This window comes from Aricia agestis, chromosome 14 (genome assembly GCF_905147365.1).
Source record: "Aricia agestis chromosome 14, ilAriAges1.1, whole genome shotgun sequence".
In the NCBI taxonomy this organism is placed as follows: Eukaryota; Metazoa; Arthropoda; class Insecta; order Lepidoptera; family Lycaenidae; genus Aricia; species Aricia agestis.
In genome coordinates, this window is record NC_056419.1 from 12,667,596 (window position 1) to 12,689,082 (window position 21,487).

The 21,487-nt window shown below is 38.4% G+C and overlaps 2 protein-coding genes across 3 annotated transcripts in view; one reads left to right on the forward strand and one right to left on the reverse strand.

Annotated features, from left to right (window-relative positions):
* Positions 1-9,716, forward strand: part of LOC121733552 (ionotropic receptor 25a) — a 36,257-nt gene extending 26,541 nt beyond the window's left edge. The window contains exons 10-13 of the mRNA XM_042123836.1: positions 3,224-3,408; positions 4,107-4,254; positions 7,644-7,884; positions 9,517-9,716. Of these exons, the coding sequence (XP_041979770.1) occupies positions 3,224-3,408; positions 4,107-4,254; positions 7,644-7,884; positions 9,517-9,627 (685 nt within the window). The 3' untranslated portion in view covers positions 9,628-9,716. The remainder of the gene's footprint in view (positions 1-3,223; positions 3,409-4,106; positions 4,255-7,643; positions 7,885-9,516) is intronic.
* An 892-nt stretch (positions 9,717-10,608) lies between these two features.
* The window catches only part of LOC121733621 (leucine zipper putative tumor suppressor 2 homolog), a 116,195-nt gene continuing 105,316 nt past the window's right edge, over positions 10,609-21,487 (reverse strand). For both annotated transcript variants that reach the window (XM_042123927.1, XM_042123928.1), the window contains 3 exons: positions 13,553-13,660; positions 11,835-12,045; positions 10,609-11,411 (listed from right to left, as the gene is read on the reverse strand). In XM_042123927.1, the coding sequence (XP_041979861.1) occupies positions 10,710-11,411; positions 11,835-12,045; positions 13,553-13,660 (1,021 nt within the window). In that variant the 3' untranslated portion in view covers positions 10,609-10,709. The remainder of the gene's footprint in view (positions 11,412-11,834; positions 12,046-13,552; positions 13,661-21,487) is intronic.

The following is a 21,487-nucleotide window of genomic DNA, read 5'->3' on the forward strand; positions in this document are numbered from 1 at the left end:
CTTTATGACGACTACATAAGGTTCATCTTTGTAGATACTCCGAGGTAAAATCTATTTGGACTGAGTAGTGAGTATAGTACAATTCCTACAATGTTTCCGCAATAAAACTAACGTGCTTGGCCTTCTTACAATAGCAGTCACTTAGCGAATAATTGTAGTATAGAATCTATAATCTTTAGGACTTGATCGTGCAAAATACTACTCCTTTGTTAAGTGCCTCTTTGGCAGCCCCGGATCTTAAATTTTTTTCAGGCGGGGCAAAAACTGAAAAATGCCACCCCCCACGGGCGTATATATAGCTTTGATGTCCCTAACGTAAAAAAGCGGCCAAGTGCGGGTTGAACTCGCCCATGAAGGGTTCTGCAGCAGCCTAAATACCTACTCTGCCTACGGACACGCTCCACAGTATACATTTTTTTATTATATTGTGAATAGAAAAAAAATACATTAAGTACCTCGCCGATTACAATCGATGACAATAATATTATATTGTCGATTGGACAAGTAAGATGGATAGTAAAGTGGGGTGTCCGGACCCCCAGGACCCCCCCCTTATATACGCCCATGCCGCCCCCCCCCCCTACCTACTTATGTTTATTTTCACCTTTATCATCCATATAATTTCAGCTATCAATATTATGTAGGATATATAATATAATTAACAGGGTAGGGTTTAAAAGCGTGCGAGAGCCGGGCGCGTATTTTGAACTATGCCTGCGCGCCTCGCGAATAATAAATGTTTGTGCAGCACGTCTCACTCCGCAGTCCGCGCTCAGGGTATCGGTCAAGTTGATATGGCCATGAAATTGCTGTACTTGTGCTATTATACATATATTTTATTACGTGGTCAATGATGAGTTGTCCATTGGTCCGTGAAGTATGAATTTGGCCGCCCCCTGAATTTGCCGCCCGGGGCACAGGCTTGCCCCCCCCTAGATCCGGGGCTGCTCTTTGGCGATTTTACAATTTTTTTTGAGTTTACGATTTATGTATTTTAAGGTAAGTATTTCATGTTTTGGTGTCTTTTGACTGGTACTAAATTCATTATAATGATGATGATTCTGCATTTTTAACCGACTTCCGAAAAGAAGAAGGTTTTACATTCGTCTGTTTAAATTTTTTTACAGACTCTTTTGTTAACTAAGTAGTTATTAAGTAATTATTATTATTTTAATACATTTATTATTTATATCTACTAATTACGTGAAGACTGAAGAGTTAAAACTTTACATAAGAAAGCGAAAGAAGGTTATAATGGCTAAAATAACTTATCTTTCTGCAAGATAAAAATTCTTCAGATAAAAATCTAGCATTATCGGTCATACTGTAAACGTAAATTGTATGACATGGCAAATACCATGTCATACCAAGAATCAAGAATGATATCTCAGATTTTTAGTACTTACATATTCATTACTAGATGACCGCCTCCGTGGTCTAGTGGTTAGAGCGTCGCTCTCGACTCCGGAGGTCGTGGGTTCGAATCCCGCGTTGGAAACATGTTATTTCCAAGTTTGGTTAGGACAATGCAGGCTGATCACCTGATTGTCTGACAAGTAAGATGATCCATGCGTCGGATGGGCATGTAAAAAGTCGGTCCTGCGCCTGATCTCTCGCCAGTCGTGTCGGTCTGCCGTCCCACTGGGTTATGCGAGTAAAGGAATAGAGAGTGCTCTTGTGTACTGCGCACACACTTGAGCACTATAAAATTACTCCTGCGTACCTGGCCTGGTTTCAATGAATCCGGCCACCGTCACCGACTCCGGTGTGGGGAGTATTATTATTATTACTAGATGACACCCGCAACTCGTTGCGCCAAAATTCGTTCATCGCGTGGGAACCGTACATTTTCTCGGGGTAAAAAGTATCCTATGTACTTTCCCGGGACTCAAAGTATCTCCATACCAAATTTCGGCAAAGTCGGTTCAGCGGTTTAGGCGTGAAGAGGTAACACTTATGAGTTTTGACTTAACAGACAGACAGACGGACAGACAGATAGACACACTTCCACATTTTAATAATAGTAGGTATGGATTGAAGTCAGTCTAAAAATTTAAACAAAACGATCAATTTACCGTTTACCCGCATTTTTAAACAAAATTAATGCGTTGATGGCCAAATAGAATCATAACCAATTGATCGTAGATGACACTTTTGATCAAGCTAATATTAAGTCATCGTAATAAAAACACAGTATAAACAATGACGAAAGATTAAGGTCAACACTTCTGAATGTTTTCAGTTTGGATAAAGAGTTAGCGTCTAATTGGTACTTGATTGATGTTGTTGTACCTAGTTGTTGGTAAACGCCTCCGTGGTCTAGTGGTACAGAGCGCGGCTCTTGACTCGGAGGTCGTGGGTTCGATTCCCGCGTTGGAAATATGTTATTTCCAAGTTTGGTTAGGACAATGCAGGCTGATCACCTGATTGTCTGACAAGTAAGATGATCCATGCGTCGGATGGGCATGTAAAAAGTCGGTCCTGCGCCTGATCGGTCGGTCGGTCGGTCGGTCTTCCGTCCCACGGGGTTATGAGAGTAAAGGAATAGAGAGTGCTCTTGTGTACTGCGCACACACTTGGGCACTATAAAATTACTCCTGCGTAGCTGGCCTGGTTTCAACGAAACCAGCCACCGTCACCGAAACCGCTGTGGGAGCTATTATTATTATTAGTTGTTGGTAAGGCTGAAACAACCGGGGTATGAAGATTTTTGTATGGAGCCTGGTCGACCTACTTTCCGCCATTGTGTTATTCCGCGTTCACGAACATTTTTTTCAAAAATGGATAGCTAACATCAATACAAGCAAAAAATAATCTTGAACAAAACCGCGTAAAGTGTCACATTTCGAAGATTTGAGCTGCCAAAGTTGCAATATCTTAAATTGGTAAAACTTTGGCAGCTCATATCTTCCAAATGTAACACCTTACGTGGTTTTGTCCAAGATTATTTTTTGTTATCCATTTTTGAAAAAAATATTCGTGAACGCGAAAAAACCCAATAGCGGTACGGTAGGTCGGCCAAAATCTTCGTACCTCTTTTGGTGGTGTCGGTATTTTATACTTATTGTGGGTAAACTGTATTAAGTAGTTATATTTATTACCCTGACCTGATTCATAAGCAGAGTTATGATTGTGACGAGGTGAAAGATGACGACGGGTTAAGAAATCGACGAACTATAGAGCATTATTATTATTATTATTATTATTATCACTCCAATTCCAGAATATGGAAAGAGATGAGCCTCAACGACAGCCTCAGCGACGTGGAGCGGGCGAAGCTAGCGGTTTGGGACTACCCCGTGAGCGACAAGTACAGCAAGATGTGGCAGGCGATGAAGGAGGCGGGACTGCCCAACTCCATCGAGGAAGCCGTGGAGAGAGTCCGCGCCTCCAAGAGTTCCAGTGAAGGTGGGTGTTGTGGTCAAAAACTGTGAGACTACCCAGCGACAAAAGTTGTGGCAAGCGATGAAGGAGGCGGGGCTGCCCAACTCCATCGAAGAAGCCGTGGAGAGAGTTCCAGTGAAGGTGGGTGTTGTGGTCAAAAACTGTGGGACTACCCAGCGACAATGTGTAGCAAGTTGTGGCAAGCGATAAAGGAGGCGGGGCTGCCCAACTCCATCAGGAAGCCGTGGAGAGAGTCCGCGCCTCCAAGAGTTCCATACTGCAAGATGTGACAAGACTTCCAGTGGGCGATGAACCTACTATTACTCCTTGCTCAAAAATTTTGGGGCTAGTTGGTAAAGGCAACCTTTTAAGTTGGTATCTTAGGTGTAATATATTGTCTTGAATCATACGTCTTGATTATGGCTACGTAGTAATTATGTATATTTGTAATCTGTGATTATGAAATAAACCCGGAAACAGGGAGCAGACAACTTGGTAAGAGAATGTCACCAATAGACATTCCCAACCAGAGGTGATATTGTAAGCTATCAGCTCTGGTTTCGCACATTTACGTTCCTAGTCCTAATCCTCAAAACTGTTTAGACCTATAACATTTCCATGTCCTTCTCCTGGTAGACAAAGGATACAGATAGGTCATAGGCCTTTGTTCAGAGAATAGTCGTTGATTCATCCCATGAAAATCTCTCATTCCCCAATTCCAGGTTTCGCCTGGCTGGGTGATGCCACCGATGTCCGCTACCACGTGCTGACCAGCTGCGACCTGCAGATGGTGGGCGACGAGTTCTCCCGCAAGCCCTACGCCATCGCCGTCCAGCAGGGCTCGCCCTTGAAGGATCAGTTCAATAACGCGTGAGTTGACCTTGACAAAGCGGAATTTGACTTTCTATTCACTCTGTTATCATGTTATAGTTAAATTTCAATAAAGGTTATGGAGTGAGAAGAAATTAGTACTACTTATTCCCTATTATATCTACTTGTCCCTTTTAAAAGTTAAAATCGCGTGCCTGAGGTAATGCAAAAGCAATTTCATATTCGTAAATAAGGCAGGCATGTGATACAAATAAGTAGATGATATGGCTTCTTGGCATACTCTTGCTTAAGATTTCTGACCTTCAGAGTGGCTGCTTCTAGCAACTAGCAAGTCATTCATTCCCGACGTCATCGACGTTCTGAAAGTATTTGTTACAAATCTATTCGGAAATAAAACAATTTTTATTTATTATTTATTTATTCGCTAAAAGTTTATTATCCGTATAATAAATATCTTTATTAGCTCTTCTTATTATACACGGTCATGGGCGCCGGCAGGGGGGGTGCAAGGTGGTGCACTTGCACCCCTTGGAAATCTCGGGATCAACAGGAATTATTGAAATAAAAAACCGTACCGGTACCGTACTGTAACCCTATTAACACGCCGTACAAAGATAGTTCGTAATGTTTCGGCACTAAATGTATTCTGTTGACGTAAATAGACAGTCACATGTTGTTCGTAAAAAGTAAAAAGAAAAAAAATGAAAGAAAACTAAAATCTGCACCCCTTGGAAATTATTTCTGCCGGCGCCCATGTACACGGTACATACTTTAATACTAATTTACTAACGAAATGTCGAAACAAACTTTTCCTAGCTGATGAGTGATGACTGATGACTGATGAGGTAATAGTTTGTCAAAGGTTGATCGAATTCGCCACTGGTTAAAATTAATGATGCAAACGGTCCGCGGCGCCGGCCTGACATCATGACATTTGATTACATACGAGCCTTTATAAGACACGATTTTTCGGACGACATTAGAAGGATGTCCCTGTCGAATATCCATGGTAATTACACAGTATGTATTAAAACTAAGTGATAATACTTTAGGTTTAGGGTGTGAATGTGTACCTTGTAGAGAGTTTACTGTGAAAGTAGCAGCGCTGAAAGACCGTTTTTTTATTGGAATGGGCAAGCGCCCGAGCGTCACGAGTTTTCCCATACAAAAGTGAAAAAAAAATCTCCTTCAGCGCTGCTACTTTTACAGTGAACTCTATACACGGGACTCATAAACACCTAAAAGCCACTTAGTTTTGTTACATTCCGTATAAGACCATTTAACCATTTTAAAATATGGATTCTATCTATAAAAAAGGATGCCTGCTGGATGCTGATAAAGATATCAATTCATGTTATAACTTATTTTTGTTGTTTTAATATGAGTTTTTACTTTTACACGTTATAAAATAACTTCATGTTATATTTTTCTGTCACGAGATGAGATAAAACTTCGTCAATTATTTAAAAAAACCGAAACAGTTTGTGCAGCAGTTATTAGCAACGATGTCGACGATCGTGTACTGTGTAGATATCGTGTCGTCACTCGTCAGTTGTAAATAAGCTAATAGTCGATATCGTGCGCAGTGCGGCCGTAATCCGATTGAATTTAAATTTGTCACAATTGCATATTACATGTGGCCCCCTAACATTACAATGACTGAAAACGGGACTGCTATGTTATACTGTCCTGATATACGATTTGTATACTTAGACTATAGAATTGTATTGTCCTAGTTTTTAGACTTTTATGATTTATGAAATAATACTAGCTAGTTTTTACTCTGAGTCCATGGCCCATTCGCCAAGTAATTTATGACTGCACGATTTTAAAAATTACCTCTAAACGGTCATTTTGACCCTAAAATCTGTCTGTAGGTATATAAACTATTCTTTTGCATTACTACTGTGTTCATGTTAAGCCTGCAGAGCAGACAATATTGAAATCAGCAATTAATTTCAACTAGAGATCGCCCAATGGTCGAAATTCGAAACGAAGCGAAAGCCAAATTCTTTTCGTTTTCGCTTCGTTATAGAATCGCCGATTAAAATGTATGGAATTGACATTAGACGAGTCGAACGTCAACGTCATATTAACGAACGCTTATGTCAATTCCATACATTTTCATCGGCGATTCTATAACGAAGCGAAAACGAAAAGAATTTGGCTCATCGCCCAGGACTACTACCTATATTTTGTAAAAAATATTGACTTCATCATAGTTTTTTTCAATTCTTGTCTCTGGGACTCAGTTGATCTCAGACTGGCCATTGGCATTGTCTAATAGTATTTAAAATTAAATAAAAAAAAACAATAATCCATTTTCAATTTGTCAACTTGTTGTCAACAGACTTCAACCATAAATAAGAGTATAATTCGTATGTATAGGCTTGTCACTCAAAAATCTGTCATTTTTCCTAGTAGTAGTGTCAGGCCTGTCCCACTCGCGCCTTTAGGTATCGAACTATAAGTACCCCTTTAAAGGGGCAGATCACAAGGGACTCACAAGCGAGCGGTGACGCGCGCAAGATTTTTTCGTCGCATATATCTACGTACTGATTTAACCGCTGTGACAGAATCATTATAAATCGGATAAATATGAACAATTGAAAAAAGTCAAAGAAATATTTCAATAAAGTAATTTAAGACTTTAAAATACAAAAAAAGATAAAAAAATACACAAACATAGCAAATAAACCAATTTGTTACAAACAAACGGCATACTACACATAAATAAACACAAGTTACTATGTTTAAGTTGTAGAAAATTCCTGACCAGCTCCTACACTATAATCGAATATAAAACTATTATAAAATACACGTTGGGTTACTAAAATTTGATTATTACTATAAAAAAGTTTGCTATTAGTAGCTATAGTAATTAAAAGAAAATTATTTTATTTTCTAAAAGGTGACAATCTTGATTTCGTCAGAAAGGGTACCTCTTACGCGATAGAAAGAGAGCGCACATGTAGGCAAATATAATTGTAGGCACCTAGCACTGCGCGGTCGGAATTTGAACTTTATGGTATCGCAGCAAGAGTTGTTATTTTTTTAAACGGGTTTCACGAGTTGGACTTCTGTTGGTACTACTAATATAATATATTCTGTGGTAGTGTCGTAGTGTGTGTAACGTTTTATTTGTTAAAAATATATATGATAAAAGCATAATTTTAAAATAATATTAGCTCGATGCACTCCTTCACCATATAAACTATAACTGTGCGAAATTTCATGCACCTACGTTTCCCCATTTTTCGTAAAAAGGGTTACAAAGTTTTTCTCTCACGTATTAATATATAGATATTATCTGCTACAAGAAATGTATTTTTTTATGTTCATCATACATATTAATCCGGCCCCAACTCTCTTCCGGCCCATCTTATAAGATATTATTTTATTTACCGACAAAACAACATTTCTTACAGAATCCTCCAACTTCTAAACAAGCGTATTCTAGAAAAGCTAAAAGAGAACTGGTGGAACAACAACCCTAACGCGAAGAAATGCGAGAAACAGGACGACCAATCCGACGGCATCTCCATACAGAATATCGGGGGGGTTTTCATAGTTATTTTCATGGGTATCGGTCTGGCCTGCATAACCCTGGGTGTGGAGTACTGGTGGTATAAGTGGAGACGGCGACCGACCATCGGGGATGTTACTCAGGTGGGTTTTTTCCCTTTAATTTTGAACAATATACTACTATATACTTTATCACCTGGCTAATGTATCTGGCTACACAAAAAATGCACAATTTTTTATTTCAAATTATTTTTCTGACCACAAAGTTTCTATTTATGTAAAAAACGGCATTTTTTTTAGTGTTAGTAATTATTGTGTTCTTCCACTCACGTACTCTTCAACTATAAACATCCTTTATAATCCTCTCTCTCCTCCATACCTCCTTGACCGCTTCAACTTCTCTCGCCCTCCCGATATCCCATGCAGGTCCAACGTCCGGTCAAACCTCTCCCTCCCCTCCCATCGTTCCAATTTCTACTCCTATTCCTTTACTGTTCATGCTGTCAGATTGTGGAACTCGCTTCCTCACACCATCCGTGATAGTCCCACCATTGCTGTCTTTAAACGTCGATTGAAAGAGCACTACCTTGAATCTCTATCCATTTAAGTACCATTATTATATGTACATATAGTATTTATTTATTATAGTTATATTATTATATCTTATAAATATAGCATTTTGTATTATATTGATATTTATTATTTATTTGTTTTGTCATTTTCATATATATTATCTTTTGTCGTTTTAGTATTATAGTATGTATTAGTTTTACTTTTAACGAGCATATATTATTATTGTAAATTTAATGTAATCATATTCGTGCACGTCCTATCTGCTGTTTTAATCCTATCTCTCTCCGTAGGGCTGCTGGAAGAGATTTCTTTTAGAAATAAGCAGATCCTTTGTGTCGTCTTTCTGTGTAAACTGTTATATTGTTATATTTCCTGTGCACAATAAATTATAAATAAAAAAATAAATAAAGTAACCCCTAAAAAGACGTAACTGACCATAAGCGCTGATTTCGGCACAGTAGCAGACGCTACGCTGTTAGACTGTAATTCTGAATCAGCACTCCATCATTTCAATAGCCATAAGTTAACAGTAAACACTAACCCTCTTATTATATAAAAAGATCCAAACGGTACATCCATCCATCCAACGTGACACGAGGACGGAGGCGAGCCGGGCATTTGCCCAGATCGTGGTAGAGCCACGCTTCGGCACGAATGGGCCGGCTCGACCGGACAAACATCCATGGGCTCACAGAAAACTTGCGCGCTTGCGCTGTGTTTAGCCTAGTGAGTGAGTTTACCGGAGGCCCAATTCCCTACCCTTCCCTTCCCTATTCAGGGTCCTTACCTCCCCTACCCTGTAATCCTATTCCCTCTTAAAAGGCCGGCAAGGCACCTGCATCGCTATTCTCTTCTGAGGTTGCGTGTGTCCATGACCGACGGAAGTTGCTTTCCATCAGTTGACCCGTTTGTTCGTTTGCCTCCTTATTACATAAAAAAAAAGATCGGCAAAAATGAGGGGTGGCAAAGTTGATTTATTCCTATCATCCAACCTAGCCACCCAACTTTAAGAATTATACCTTTCAACTTTATCAGGTTGGATAGTGGCGAAAATATTAAGTAGTTTACTTAAAATATATTCCCCCCATTATCCCCCAACAAAACTTGCTCATGATGTGGTTTTCTGTATGTAAAGGGCGGCGAAAATGATCTTTCAGTACAGTTTCATCAATATAAATGTCCAATAAAATGTAATTATTTCAGGTGGAGCCTGCAAAAGTACCCAGAAACAACGCTGGAAATGTGAAGAAAGACGAGGGATTCTCATTCCGATCCAGAACCCTAGGTTTTAGCAGTTTGAAACCTAAGTTCTAGATTTCTGGAGTTTTGCAGTTAATTTCTTAGAATTGATCTCAAAGTAGATTGTGGGAGAAGTAAATTTTTAAGTATAAGCACAGAATAGATAATAGGACAGTATAAGTATTAAGTACCTGTTAATAGAATTTATCATAATCTAAGTAAGTAATTGTAATAAGAAATTTCTTACATAATAATAATATTATGTAGTATTGATGTTGAAACAAGCTTTAATGTAAATAAAAAGGTAATTACATTTTAAATTGTGTAAAAATACTTTGAATTTTTATTTTCTTCTAATGAATACGTGTAGTAGTTAGTACAAAATATTAAAAAAGGCTGTAAATTAAATAAAAATATTTTCGAACCGAAGAGATCAAGAATATGAAGAGTTGTTTGCGTTCAATATTTTCGACCTACCCACTAATCCTAAGATTTATGATTTATGAGTTTGACGTAACGCAACCAAACTACTTAGGTTAGGTCCCCGATTTGCATAGGAATCAACTTCCCTGATAGTAGTGACAGTACATACTTCGCGTGCCATATCGCGTTTCCAAACGACGAGCAATGCTCGTCTTTCGAAAGTCTGTTCTTTAGTCTGCTATCGGAATCGGATGTCAATCGGAATTTTAAAAATGCCTAAATGCCTAAAAGTGCCGTATTCAGCTGTAGAAATTCAAATAGAAACGTTGGCCTTGATAATGGACACGTTTCTTATCATCAGTATGTCACCGAGTAGGACAAAAGTGACACGCTCGTTTTCATACAAATGGAGCGACATGCGGTATCTATCTTGATCTATATCTGTGGGATTATTTTATTTGTAGGACAATGTTACTGTTAAATTATATATCTATTAACCTATTAATATACAAAAGTTCGTCTGTAAGAGCGCTAAGGTTCCCCGTACTAAAGTAATCCGAATTAAGCTTAAAGTGTGACTAAAATAAAATTGTATCAAATAAAATATTTTTATTATCTACAACATCGTATCAATATAAAATATAGCTTATAACGAGAATAAGTTTTTACAATAATTTAGCCGCTGTCCGTGAGTTGGCCGTATGTACAATAAATAAATATTACCCTACTTTTGGTTATAGTTCGATCGGTTTGCCGTTGTGGTTCATATTCTTGCTCTTATTGCATAGCTCCAGTTCTAGTTTTAGCCCATCTAGTTCTGCCTCAAGGGTACGGGATCTTTTGAACATCTGGACGTAATTCATCTGGAGTTGCTTTTGGTATCTCAGGACTTTGTCTTTCTCCTCTGACCACTTTCTTCTTTCGTTGTTGAACTGGGTCTCCTTGTTTTCGATCTCGCATTTCAGTCGTTCCACCATGGCGCTGGCTGGGCAAGGATCGGTGCAGGAATCGGGTAATTCCCCATTTAGTCTTTGCACTTCAGCATCTTCTAGCGCACTGTCGCTTGGATTCCAATGGTACTCATTATTCTTGCAGGCATCGTATATCCCTCGCAGAGTTCTTCCGCATTCGATACCGGCATATCCATTAAGGGATACTTCAGATAACTCCTGTCTTAGTTCTTTGATTTCGGTCTTCAGTTTGTCGATTTCGTTCTTACTGCTTTCTTTAGCTTTGGAGAGGTCCGAGACGCTCTCCATCAAGTCATTTGTCAGTCTGTCCACTTCGGCCTGCAGTCTCTTTATAGTCTTGTCCTTTTCTTCGGTCTCATTGCGAAGTCTGGCTGTCTCTTTCTCTTTCTTGTCGATGTTCTCTCGGAGAGAACGGACGTCAGCCTTCAGAGTCAAGTATTCGTGACCTTTTGCGGTTTGCTCGTTCTGGAAATGTATAAAGAAGTATGTTAGAAAGCAGTAGATAAAATGTTTTTGGGATCTCTAAAATAAAATATGTCTTCGTGCAAGCTAAATAATGTGGCAGCTGTGGCGGTAAATCGATTCTCCCTCACTGACCGGCAAATTAAATCCTTTATATGCTGATCATACTACGTGTGACCCTTTTCCTGTCATGCGGATTATCGTAGGTGCGCGGATCTGGACCGCATGAAAGTTGCCCGCATCCTATCATTTCATAGATGTTTTTCCTGTCATGTACACAACACGCACGCGGTCAGGAGCATGTAATAATTGTCAATCAATGCTGACTAGATCCTCGCGCAGTGACAATACGCTTGACAGGAATTACAGCGATGTAAGATCTGTCTGATGATGATGATCACGATGATGAGGTTTGAGCGAGTATACCTGAGCGTCTTTGAGCTGCGTCTTGAGCAGCGAGATCTCGCCGGCGCGCTGGCACAGCGACCACTCCGCGTCCTCCAGCCGTTGGCGCAGCAGCGCGCGGTCGCGGCGCACCCGCGCCAACTCCGCGTCCTGTGGCGGCCGCCCGCCGTACGTCTGTAACAGCAGACGCGGCGCGCGGATGCGCACATCACTGCGGAGACGGTCCGCTGTGCTGGAAGTTCAAAAAGTCACGGGTTAATTAATTATTTTATGATTCTTTGTGTACAATGTACTATGAGAGAAGTTGATTCCTAGGCAGATGAGGGACGTAGTTTGGTCGCGTTACGTCGAACCCAGCCGACAGATCACAATTAACATTGAATTGACATGATCCGACCAAATGACGTTGGTCTGTCAACTGCCTAGGAATCAATTTCCTCGATGGTGCATAAGTAATTTTAAAACTAGCTTAAAGTAGTAAAGTCAACACAGTAGTATTAGTCCACAGGTGTGATTATCTCCAGAAGAGATCTCTGCCAGAAGAGTGCAGAAAAACAACAAGACATTGAAAAATGTAGAAACGCTACAGATAGTAGTACACAAGCGAAAAATGAAAACTTGAATACTAGACATGGTGATGAGTTAATGACACTTAAGCCGTTACCCGATCTATTCAGCATTTTTATTGGTTCACGTCAAAACATAAACCAATCGAAAAACTCCTTCCTAAATTCTTATTCTGAATAAATGTTTGCGGCGGACTGTTCAGAGGAATATCTAGACTGAACAGTGAATAAGATTTTTAAAGCTTTTGGTTAGACCAAAAGTTTGTTGTTAAAATTTATGTGGAAAGCCGATCGGGACGGTTTTCTTTGAAGTAAGCGCCTTTGGTTGGCTATAAAATTTGTCCGTTAAATTGAGTAAATACAACGAACGTGGGAAAGGGGAATACAATCATGGAGATTCTGAATACATGGAGATTCTATTGATAAGGGACCTTATCATGATTCATGACAAACACAGCTCTGTCAATAAACACTATTACAATCCTTGTTTCTCCAACTGGGTATGGAATAAAAATGTTATCGATTATGCCAAATAATTGAAAAACAGTTAATGCTAAATGTTGTCGAAATGCCTGTCGATGCCTGATGAATGAAGCTCTTACAAATCTTACAATATTATCCACAAACTTTTTATTCAATCTCAAAGGCTTTCATTGTCAAACCTTTAAGACATCTAAGCTGTAATTAAAATATAGTTCAGACACGTAGGAAATTATTCCTTTACACCAAAAACTTCTATTTAATAGAATTCTTTGCTTTACACCTGCTTCGCGGAATCGCGACTGTAAGGTTAACGTTCTGTCTATATTCTGTTGCGCCCGTGGAAATGCGATAGCAATATTATTCGCGCGTGAGCACAGCGTGTGTGAGTAGCAGCATCAAGGCACCATGGATCTAGACATTTCTTAGATCCATGAAAGGTACGCTACGCTCTGCGACTGTCATTTTTTAAAATAAAATAAGCATTTGCTCGTTTACCCACTTATTCACCTGATGGAAAGCAACTTCCGTCGCCTATGGACACTCGCAACATCAGAAGAGCTTTTGGTGCGTTGCCAGCCTTTTAAGAGGGAATAGGGTAATAGGGGATTGGGCCTCGGGTAAACTCACTCATTCGATGAAACACAACACACACTGTTTCACACCTGTTTTCATTAAGAGTAGAGGCTGTACCTGTAGTCATGGTGATCTCTCTCGAGCTCTGAGACTCCGGAGTCGGCTGGCGAGGGCGCCGGTGCAGGCTCCACCCCCTCGTTTCCCAGAACACTGCTGGATTTTGTTCTGGAAACAATACGAGAAGTATATTAGATGGATTCGTGGCTGGATATGGAATTAGATGCGTAAGTTATCATGAATAGATCTTGTTATGGCAGAATGTTAAAACTATTAGGGTGGGTAGCACCAGAGGCGTAGTTATAGTTAAGGTTAAAGTTATCGTCAAATATGGCGTCCATTATGGACTTATACTAGCGATTTGACAGTTCATTTGACATTTTGTTATGATTAAAATTAAAGTTATAGTTAAAGTAAGTTGGTGCAACCCACCCTAAGTAGTTAATAACATCTTTATATCAACAGCATTCTGGCAATAAAGATATTTGATTTGATTTAATATGAGGCATAACACGACTAATAATTAATACGTAAATGCTATTAATTTCTTCATATTTTATGTATGGACACAGAATATAATATAATTAGTATGCTATGGACATAACATTGACTTGTCAGCCCGTATGCAGATTACACGACGTATAAAAAAACAAGTTGCACTCTGGGAGTGCCGGCAGAAGTGAAGCTAAACAGCAGAGAAGCAGCTTTTTAGTGCGCTGAGAAATCTATTGGGATATTCCACTCTCTCCTGCTGTCTTTCTCTCGTAGTCGTACCAATTTTCCTGTCAATTCCTTCCAATGACCTAGCTCCTGACTAAAGTTTAGAATTATTTACTCATCCCAAAGAAACCGACAACACATCTAAAAATTTTTAGGGTAAAAAATAAATGCTAATTTTAACAACTAGTAAGTCGCATACCCAAGGTGTCTATAATTTATTTTTAAGCAGATATTATATTTTCCATAGAATAATAGAATATTTTATTTTGTTCACTGTTCATGGTGTGCTTATGTAAGACATGGTGTCTCGGTCGAGAGGCTGTCGCGCTTCGCAGAGCAGAACTCGCCCTCGAGTAAAAATGTTCTGAACAGTTACGCGGTTTCTAGAGAAAAGTTTCTTCGCAAATGACGACTTAAATCATGACAGTAAATGTGAAATATAAACAAAGAACCAGCAAAACTAGGTAATATGGAAGAAGTTAGTCAAGTTAGCGACGATCATCATCCTTGGTAAGGACGAATATGTCCTTTGATCTATCCACCGTTGACTTTCAAGAAACGCTTGCCGTACTTACTCTTGCATATTGAATAATAATTAATGCATATTAAACTTGGTTGTCCAAGTTTAATTTGGCAAGTTACATTATCTTTACAATGATTTAGATTTTAGATTAAAAGAGCAACATGTGTTCACAAACCGTGATTGTCACCAACACTAAAAAATCTATAGAATGCACAATCAAATTTTATTAAGGGCTTAATGCTAAGTACTCACATACGGTTGTTTTACTCCACATGTCACATGTTCGATAGTTTTACTCCAAATCGAGTAATAATTACTGTGTGGTCCGCAAAACTGACAGCTCGAAAGCTCGCATCGAGCCGCTCGAAGGCTCGCATCGAACCGGATCGAGCCGGATTGATGGAATGAAATATATCGATTTAGAATAAAACTATCGAGCAATGCTGAATTGTGGACGAAACCCCGAGCCGCGGGTTTTGCTCGACGTTATTGCTCGATTGAGCAAATCCGAATGTACTTAGCATTAGACGGATACCTCTTTTACATGCTGTATTGGTGTATCATTAGACACAAGAAAAGCTGTGAAAGGAAAATGTTCCAAACACCTGTTATTGTCTACAGTGACTACAGTCGGCGGTACCCAGTAGTGTGAGTATACATACTATTTTGTATTCACAAACGTGACGGACCCATTAGCATGCATTAGTTTATCCTGTCTCCTATCTACATCGCTACTCGCTATGATGAACAAATACCAACATACATTATTTTACTTGAAAGTGAAATATTAGACATAATTTTATGAATTAAGTAACTATTAAGGCCATGGATCAGACAAATATTTTTTAGGTCCATGAATGAAGCATACCTTATCATTAGCCATCAGAAAATAAGCAAAACTAAAATTATAATTACTATTAGGTCTTTAGTACCTAGTCATGAAAGTGTATTTAATTTATTTTAAATGTCACTCAATAGGTCTACCAGAATCTGATGGCAAAAAGTGAGAAAATAAATTGACTAGCAATACAGGGGTAGGTAATAGGAATAAAACATTTTGATCCTTTTTTTCCTTTAGCGACTTATTCTGTGTGTGAACTGTGAAACATGCAAATACATATAAAAATTTATCCAATGAATGATATTTTTCGAAAATCTGCCATCAAAATTTGCCATCAAATCTTGCCATCCTGGTAGACCTATAACTTAATAAGTGGCATTTAAAATAAATAGCTAATATTTTTGCGGTTACTTCTAAATGAAATACTAATGGATTATATTATGAAAAAGAACCTTTACAGAATTATAAACAAAATATTCTAATAAAACGGAAGATCATTAAAAGGTGAAAACGTTTAACATTTTCGTTAACACAAATTAATTAATGGAAGTGGATCACGAATATTTGTAATAACAATAACTGTAATAACAAGAAATGTTCGTTAGACAGCTAACTAATTGTTAAATAAATCGGAAATACAGTGCAGGTTGACCTAGCGAAACTACAATTATAATTTTCTTTTGTAAGTATCAAGGATATTTATTCCATTTCGTGACTTCATTATGGATATGCTTTTAAATTCTGAACTTTTTTTGGAACTTTCCCACGTCTGTAAGAAACTGCTGGTTTTTTAAGAAGGAAAGTAATTGCTACTATAAAAAAATTGCTCTTATTCAGCAAATAAAGTTTAATCTCTTACTGCTTTTCAAGAAGTCCTCATCATCTTTCCCGAGTCTTCTGATTTTTTTGAGTAACCTACAATAGTCCTGTTAATACATTTTCCATGTACCTTTCAAGTATTGAGCAACACTCAACCTTGCGACGACTATTATTTTTAATTACCTACGTATTTTAATGAGCGCGGCGAAGCGTGCTTCCTCCGCAGCATCCATCGTGGTTTTGCAAGCAGACGTCAAAACTCAAAATTGTTTTTTCTGACTAACTTTTAATACTGATTAGTGATTACTGACTGAGCGATAACTCTTCTCAATGGGCCCCTAGACGAACAATTTTACTGTGCAATATTGAACAATATTATTGAACAATTTATTTGACAATAAGATGATAGGCGGGCGCGTTCAATATCAACCCTAGACGGTCAATATTGCACAATACGTGAAATGATATTGCACAATAAAATTGATCGCGTAGAGGTCTGCTAGAGTGATCAAAAATGTATGGGATTTGACATAAACCGTAAAAGCCATGTCAAACGCGTTATGCCGAAATTATCGAATTTTGTCTAAATATTCTGCATAACGACTGGATTTGGACCGAAAAACTTAGTAAGAGAAGACAACTAAGCAGTAAAGTGAGTATTATGTAAACATACTCTATAGTAGATAGTAACATCACACCAGCGATCTTTAAGTTTTGAGCGACTTATACCTACAGTTTTGTGTTGACTTTTTGTAGAATATTTACTACGTCCTAAAGACACAAATATTATGCGTCTGGCATACTCAGACGGTATGAATCATGCTGTACGTATTGGCACGTGGCAATGTCCTGTAAGGGCATTTAGCATCTTGGTCATATCATTGATTCATATCATGTACAATTTGTATTACAATTGCTTTGTCTAAATAAGTCATGATCATTATTCTTATTATTACATCCCGTGTAAACCTTTGTTTTCTAATTAAATTTAGTAATCTACAGGATATGTATGTACTTAGTTAGATACCTACTAAACTAATAATTTTGTATTCATGAATTATTTCCGTGGGAGAGCCATGCTTCGGCACGAATGGGCCGGGTCGACAGGAGAAATACCACGGGCTCACAGAAAACCGGCGTGAAACAGCGCTTGCGCTGTGTTTCGCCTAATGAGTGAGTTTACCGAAGGCCCAATCCCCTACCCTTTTCCCTTCCCTACCCTCTCCTATTCCTTCCCTACCCTCCCCTATTCACTTCCCTACCATCCCCTATTACCCTATCCCCTCTTAAAAGGCCGGCAACGCACCTGCAGCTCTTTTGATGCTGCGAGTGTCCATGGGCGACGGTTTCCTCGTTTGCCCCCTTATTTCATAAAAAAATATGATTAATTTTTGTAAAGATTTAGTACAACCATGTACAACCTAGGCCCGTCTTATTAAAAACTGTGAAAAAAGTTGAACACGTAGATTTAAAAAAATATCATAAATATTATTATGATATTTATATTATATTATAATATAATTTTTTTTATAAATTACAATTAAAAACTGAATAATAAAATTTAAATCCTTTTTATTACAAATTATGTTTTGAAATTAGCATTATTCTAAAAATGTATACTGTAAGGTAATAATTATTATAATGAAGGTAAGCATAAATATGTAAATAAAAGTTTATTTGAGGACGAGGTTTTAACTACAACTTATAACTTATAAGCTACAACTGCCTTCTTATAAATAATATTTTGGGTTATAATAATTATTGAGCCCTATAATAATAAAAACAACAAAAAATATTATGAGTAAATTAAGGCTAACATGCGCCAGTCTAACTTAAAGCTTCGTATGTATTGACAAAAGGCATGATAGGTAGGTACTTTGAAATAGAGTTAACGTCATAAGTAAAATAGTGTTAGTGTCTAAACACATTAAGCCGAAAAAACGCGGCCGAAGTTCGGCATGAATACGCTGGCAATGTAAGTATTATATATTGCTGATGACTCACCATGCCGAAATTACGTCGCGTTATATGTATTGTATGCGTAGTGCATTGCAAGCGTAATCATGCCGAACTTCGGCCGCGTATTTTCGGCCTAGTATGTTTAGACACTTAGGGTGGGTTGCACCAACTTACTTTAACTATAACTGTAACTTTAACTATAACTTTAACTACAATGCAAAATGTTTGGTTAAAGTTAAAAATGGACGCCATCAAGACGCCATATTAAACCATAACCATTGAGCTCGACAAGGCTTTGCACGTGCACATGCACGTGGCGATAAAAGGAACTAACGCTGTCATCATACAAAAACGCCATTTTTGACAGTTCTCCCTTACCATTTACCAGCAGCGCCCCCGCCCACGTTCTTATAAAGCCTTGTCGGACCAGCAACGTCTTCTGTCAAATTCTGTGGTCAAAGTTAAGGTTAAAGTTAAATTAGCCTTAACTATAACCATAACTTTAACTTTAACCACGCCTCTGGTGCAACCCAACCTTAAGGTCAATTCAGACCGCAACGCGACGAGAAATGCATCTACGCGTGGCGTTGCGGTCTGAATCAACCCTTGTTTTTAGGCTGGCCACATACACACGATTTACATATTCTTTTTCCTAATGTGGAATTACGATTTGGAATTCCGTGAGACTAGCATATACAGGGTGTAACAAAAACTAGTGATAATAATTTAGGGTGTGTACATGTTCCTTGTAGAGAGTTCACTGTGAAAGTAGTAGCTCTGAAAGACGAACATTTTTTTTCACTTTTGTATGGGCAAGGGCCCGTGCGTCACGAGTTTCCCCATACAAAAGTGAAAAAAAATTTTGGTCTTTCAGCGCTGCCACTTTCACAGTGAACTCTCTACAAGGAACACGTACACACCCGAAAGTATTATCACTTGTTTTTGTTACACCCTGTATATGTTCGTTTTTCTTCACTCGCGAACGCGCTGCCTAGCACTGCGGAATTCGTCCCGTTCGGAAAAAAGCGAACGTGTGTGTTCTACTTTCTACTGATTCCATGCATTCCCAATACGGAAAACGAATTCGGAAATCGAATACGGCAAACGTATGCGGCCAGCCTTACTTTACTACCTATCCGCAGGTAAGACCATTATTTTGCTTAGGACGTTTATTCAGACATGGAAGTGTAAATAATGCTAGTCTAGACAACACTATGTCAGACACGTTGTGCGTAAACACATTAATATTTATCAACAATAAAACACACTACAATATCGCACACTTCGCACATAAAACGCACATGTATTGCACATAAATATATTGGACACATATAACTTACTAATTACTATACATACATAATTATTTACCATAGCTGTTATTTTTAAGCATATTACTATAATATTGTTTTCATCACTTTACCCCCACTTCACCTTTCGGCTTACTATACCTTATTTGAAACACTCTGTATAGCATCATCAACATGATTTTAAAAGAACACACATTTTTTTTATGAAATAAGGGGGCAAACGAGCAAACGGGTCACCTGATGGAAAGCAACTTCCGTCGCCCATGGACACTCGCAGCATCAGAAGAGCTGCAGGTGCGTTGCCGGCCTTTTAAGAGGGAATAGGGTAATAGGGGAGGGTAGGGAAGGGAATAGGGTAGGGGATTAGGCCTCCGGTAAACTCACTCACTAAATAAATAAAATAAGTGAGAACGTGGTATTTATCCGGTCGAGCCGGCCCATTCGTGCCGAAGCATGGCTCTCCCACGTATAAAATGTACGTATTTTTATTACTATGTATAATTATAAATGATTACATCTAATAAACTTTGCACACTAATAGTTCAAGCACTTCCTCCGTTATCAGTCCATCATATTCGTCATCCAGGGCGATGTTTCCTGGAATACACAATGGGGTCACCGCATCTGGGTTCGAACCCCACACAGCTATAAAAATATTACTTTTTGCCCGCATGCTTTCGGAGTACGCATTAAGATGGGCGACTGACTCATCTTCTTAGCTTAAAATATTGAACAGATCGTACTGAGAACATAAAAATTAAAAATTAATATACGTGTTATGTAATATATATTAAGAGGAAACACTAAAAGATTAAATAAAATAAAATTAAGTAGTAAAAGATAAGTTTACGTCTTTTTAATTTCATTGTTGGGAGTAAATGAGGAATTCGTTGAAATATTAAGCTAGTATTGAATTAGGTATTAGGTCAATGAACTACAGTCTATAAGTACTTAACCCTAATGAGTTTTTGGATCAGATTTATAAATTATTATTTTGATATTATAATAATAATATTATGTAGTACACCTAGCGCTCAAAACTATGATATTCGTGCCCAGTCTTTAGCTACGGTATATCATAACTGCAAAAACATATTGACATATTCTAACAATAACATGAACTCCATAGTAGAAAAACTAAGGTCAATCATGGGTCAATAACTTTACACAGAAATCAATAATTGAAATAAATACTCTATCTTTTTGCTCTTACTAACATAGTCAATTTTTAACTTTTTTTTTTTTTTATTATTATATAAGGGGGCAAACGAGCAAACGGGTCACCTGATGGAAAGCAACTTCCGTCGCCCATGGACACTCGCAGCATCAGAGAGCTGCAGGTGCGTTGCCGGCCTTTTAATAGGGAATAGGGTAATAGGGGAGGGTAGGGAAGGGAAAGGAATTGGGGAGGGTATGGAAGGGAATAGGGTAGGGGATTGGGCCTCCGGTAAACTCACTCACTCGGCGAAACACAGCGCAAGCGCTGTTTCACGCCGGATTTCTGTGAGGACGTGGTATTTCTCCGGTCGAGCCGGCCCATTCGTGCCGAAGCATGGCTCTCCCACGTACATAACTGACGGAATTAGGTTAGAATATGTTCGTTTGTTTATTTTTCTATTGTTACTATTAAGAAAATACTATAATATTAATCAGATAGATGGATAGAAGATTACAAACCGTGCATTTCACTGTGATTAAAATTTAGCCCATGTTTTTGTCCGTGATCTTTTCTGTCTGTGAATTTCAGAGCAATATAATTTAAATTACCTTTCATTTTAGACGAAACCAAAAAAAGTTTTGTTTCCAACTCAAGTTTTGCTTCAAAG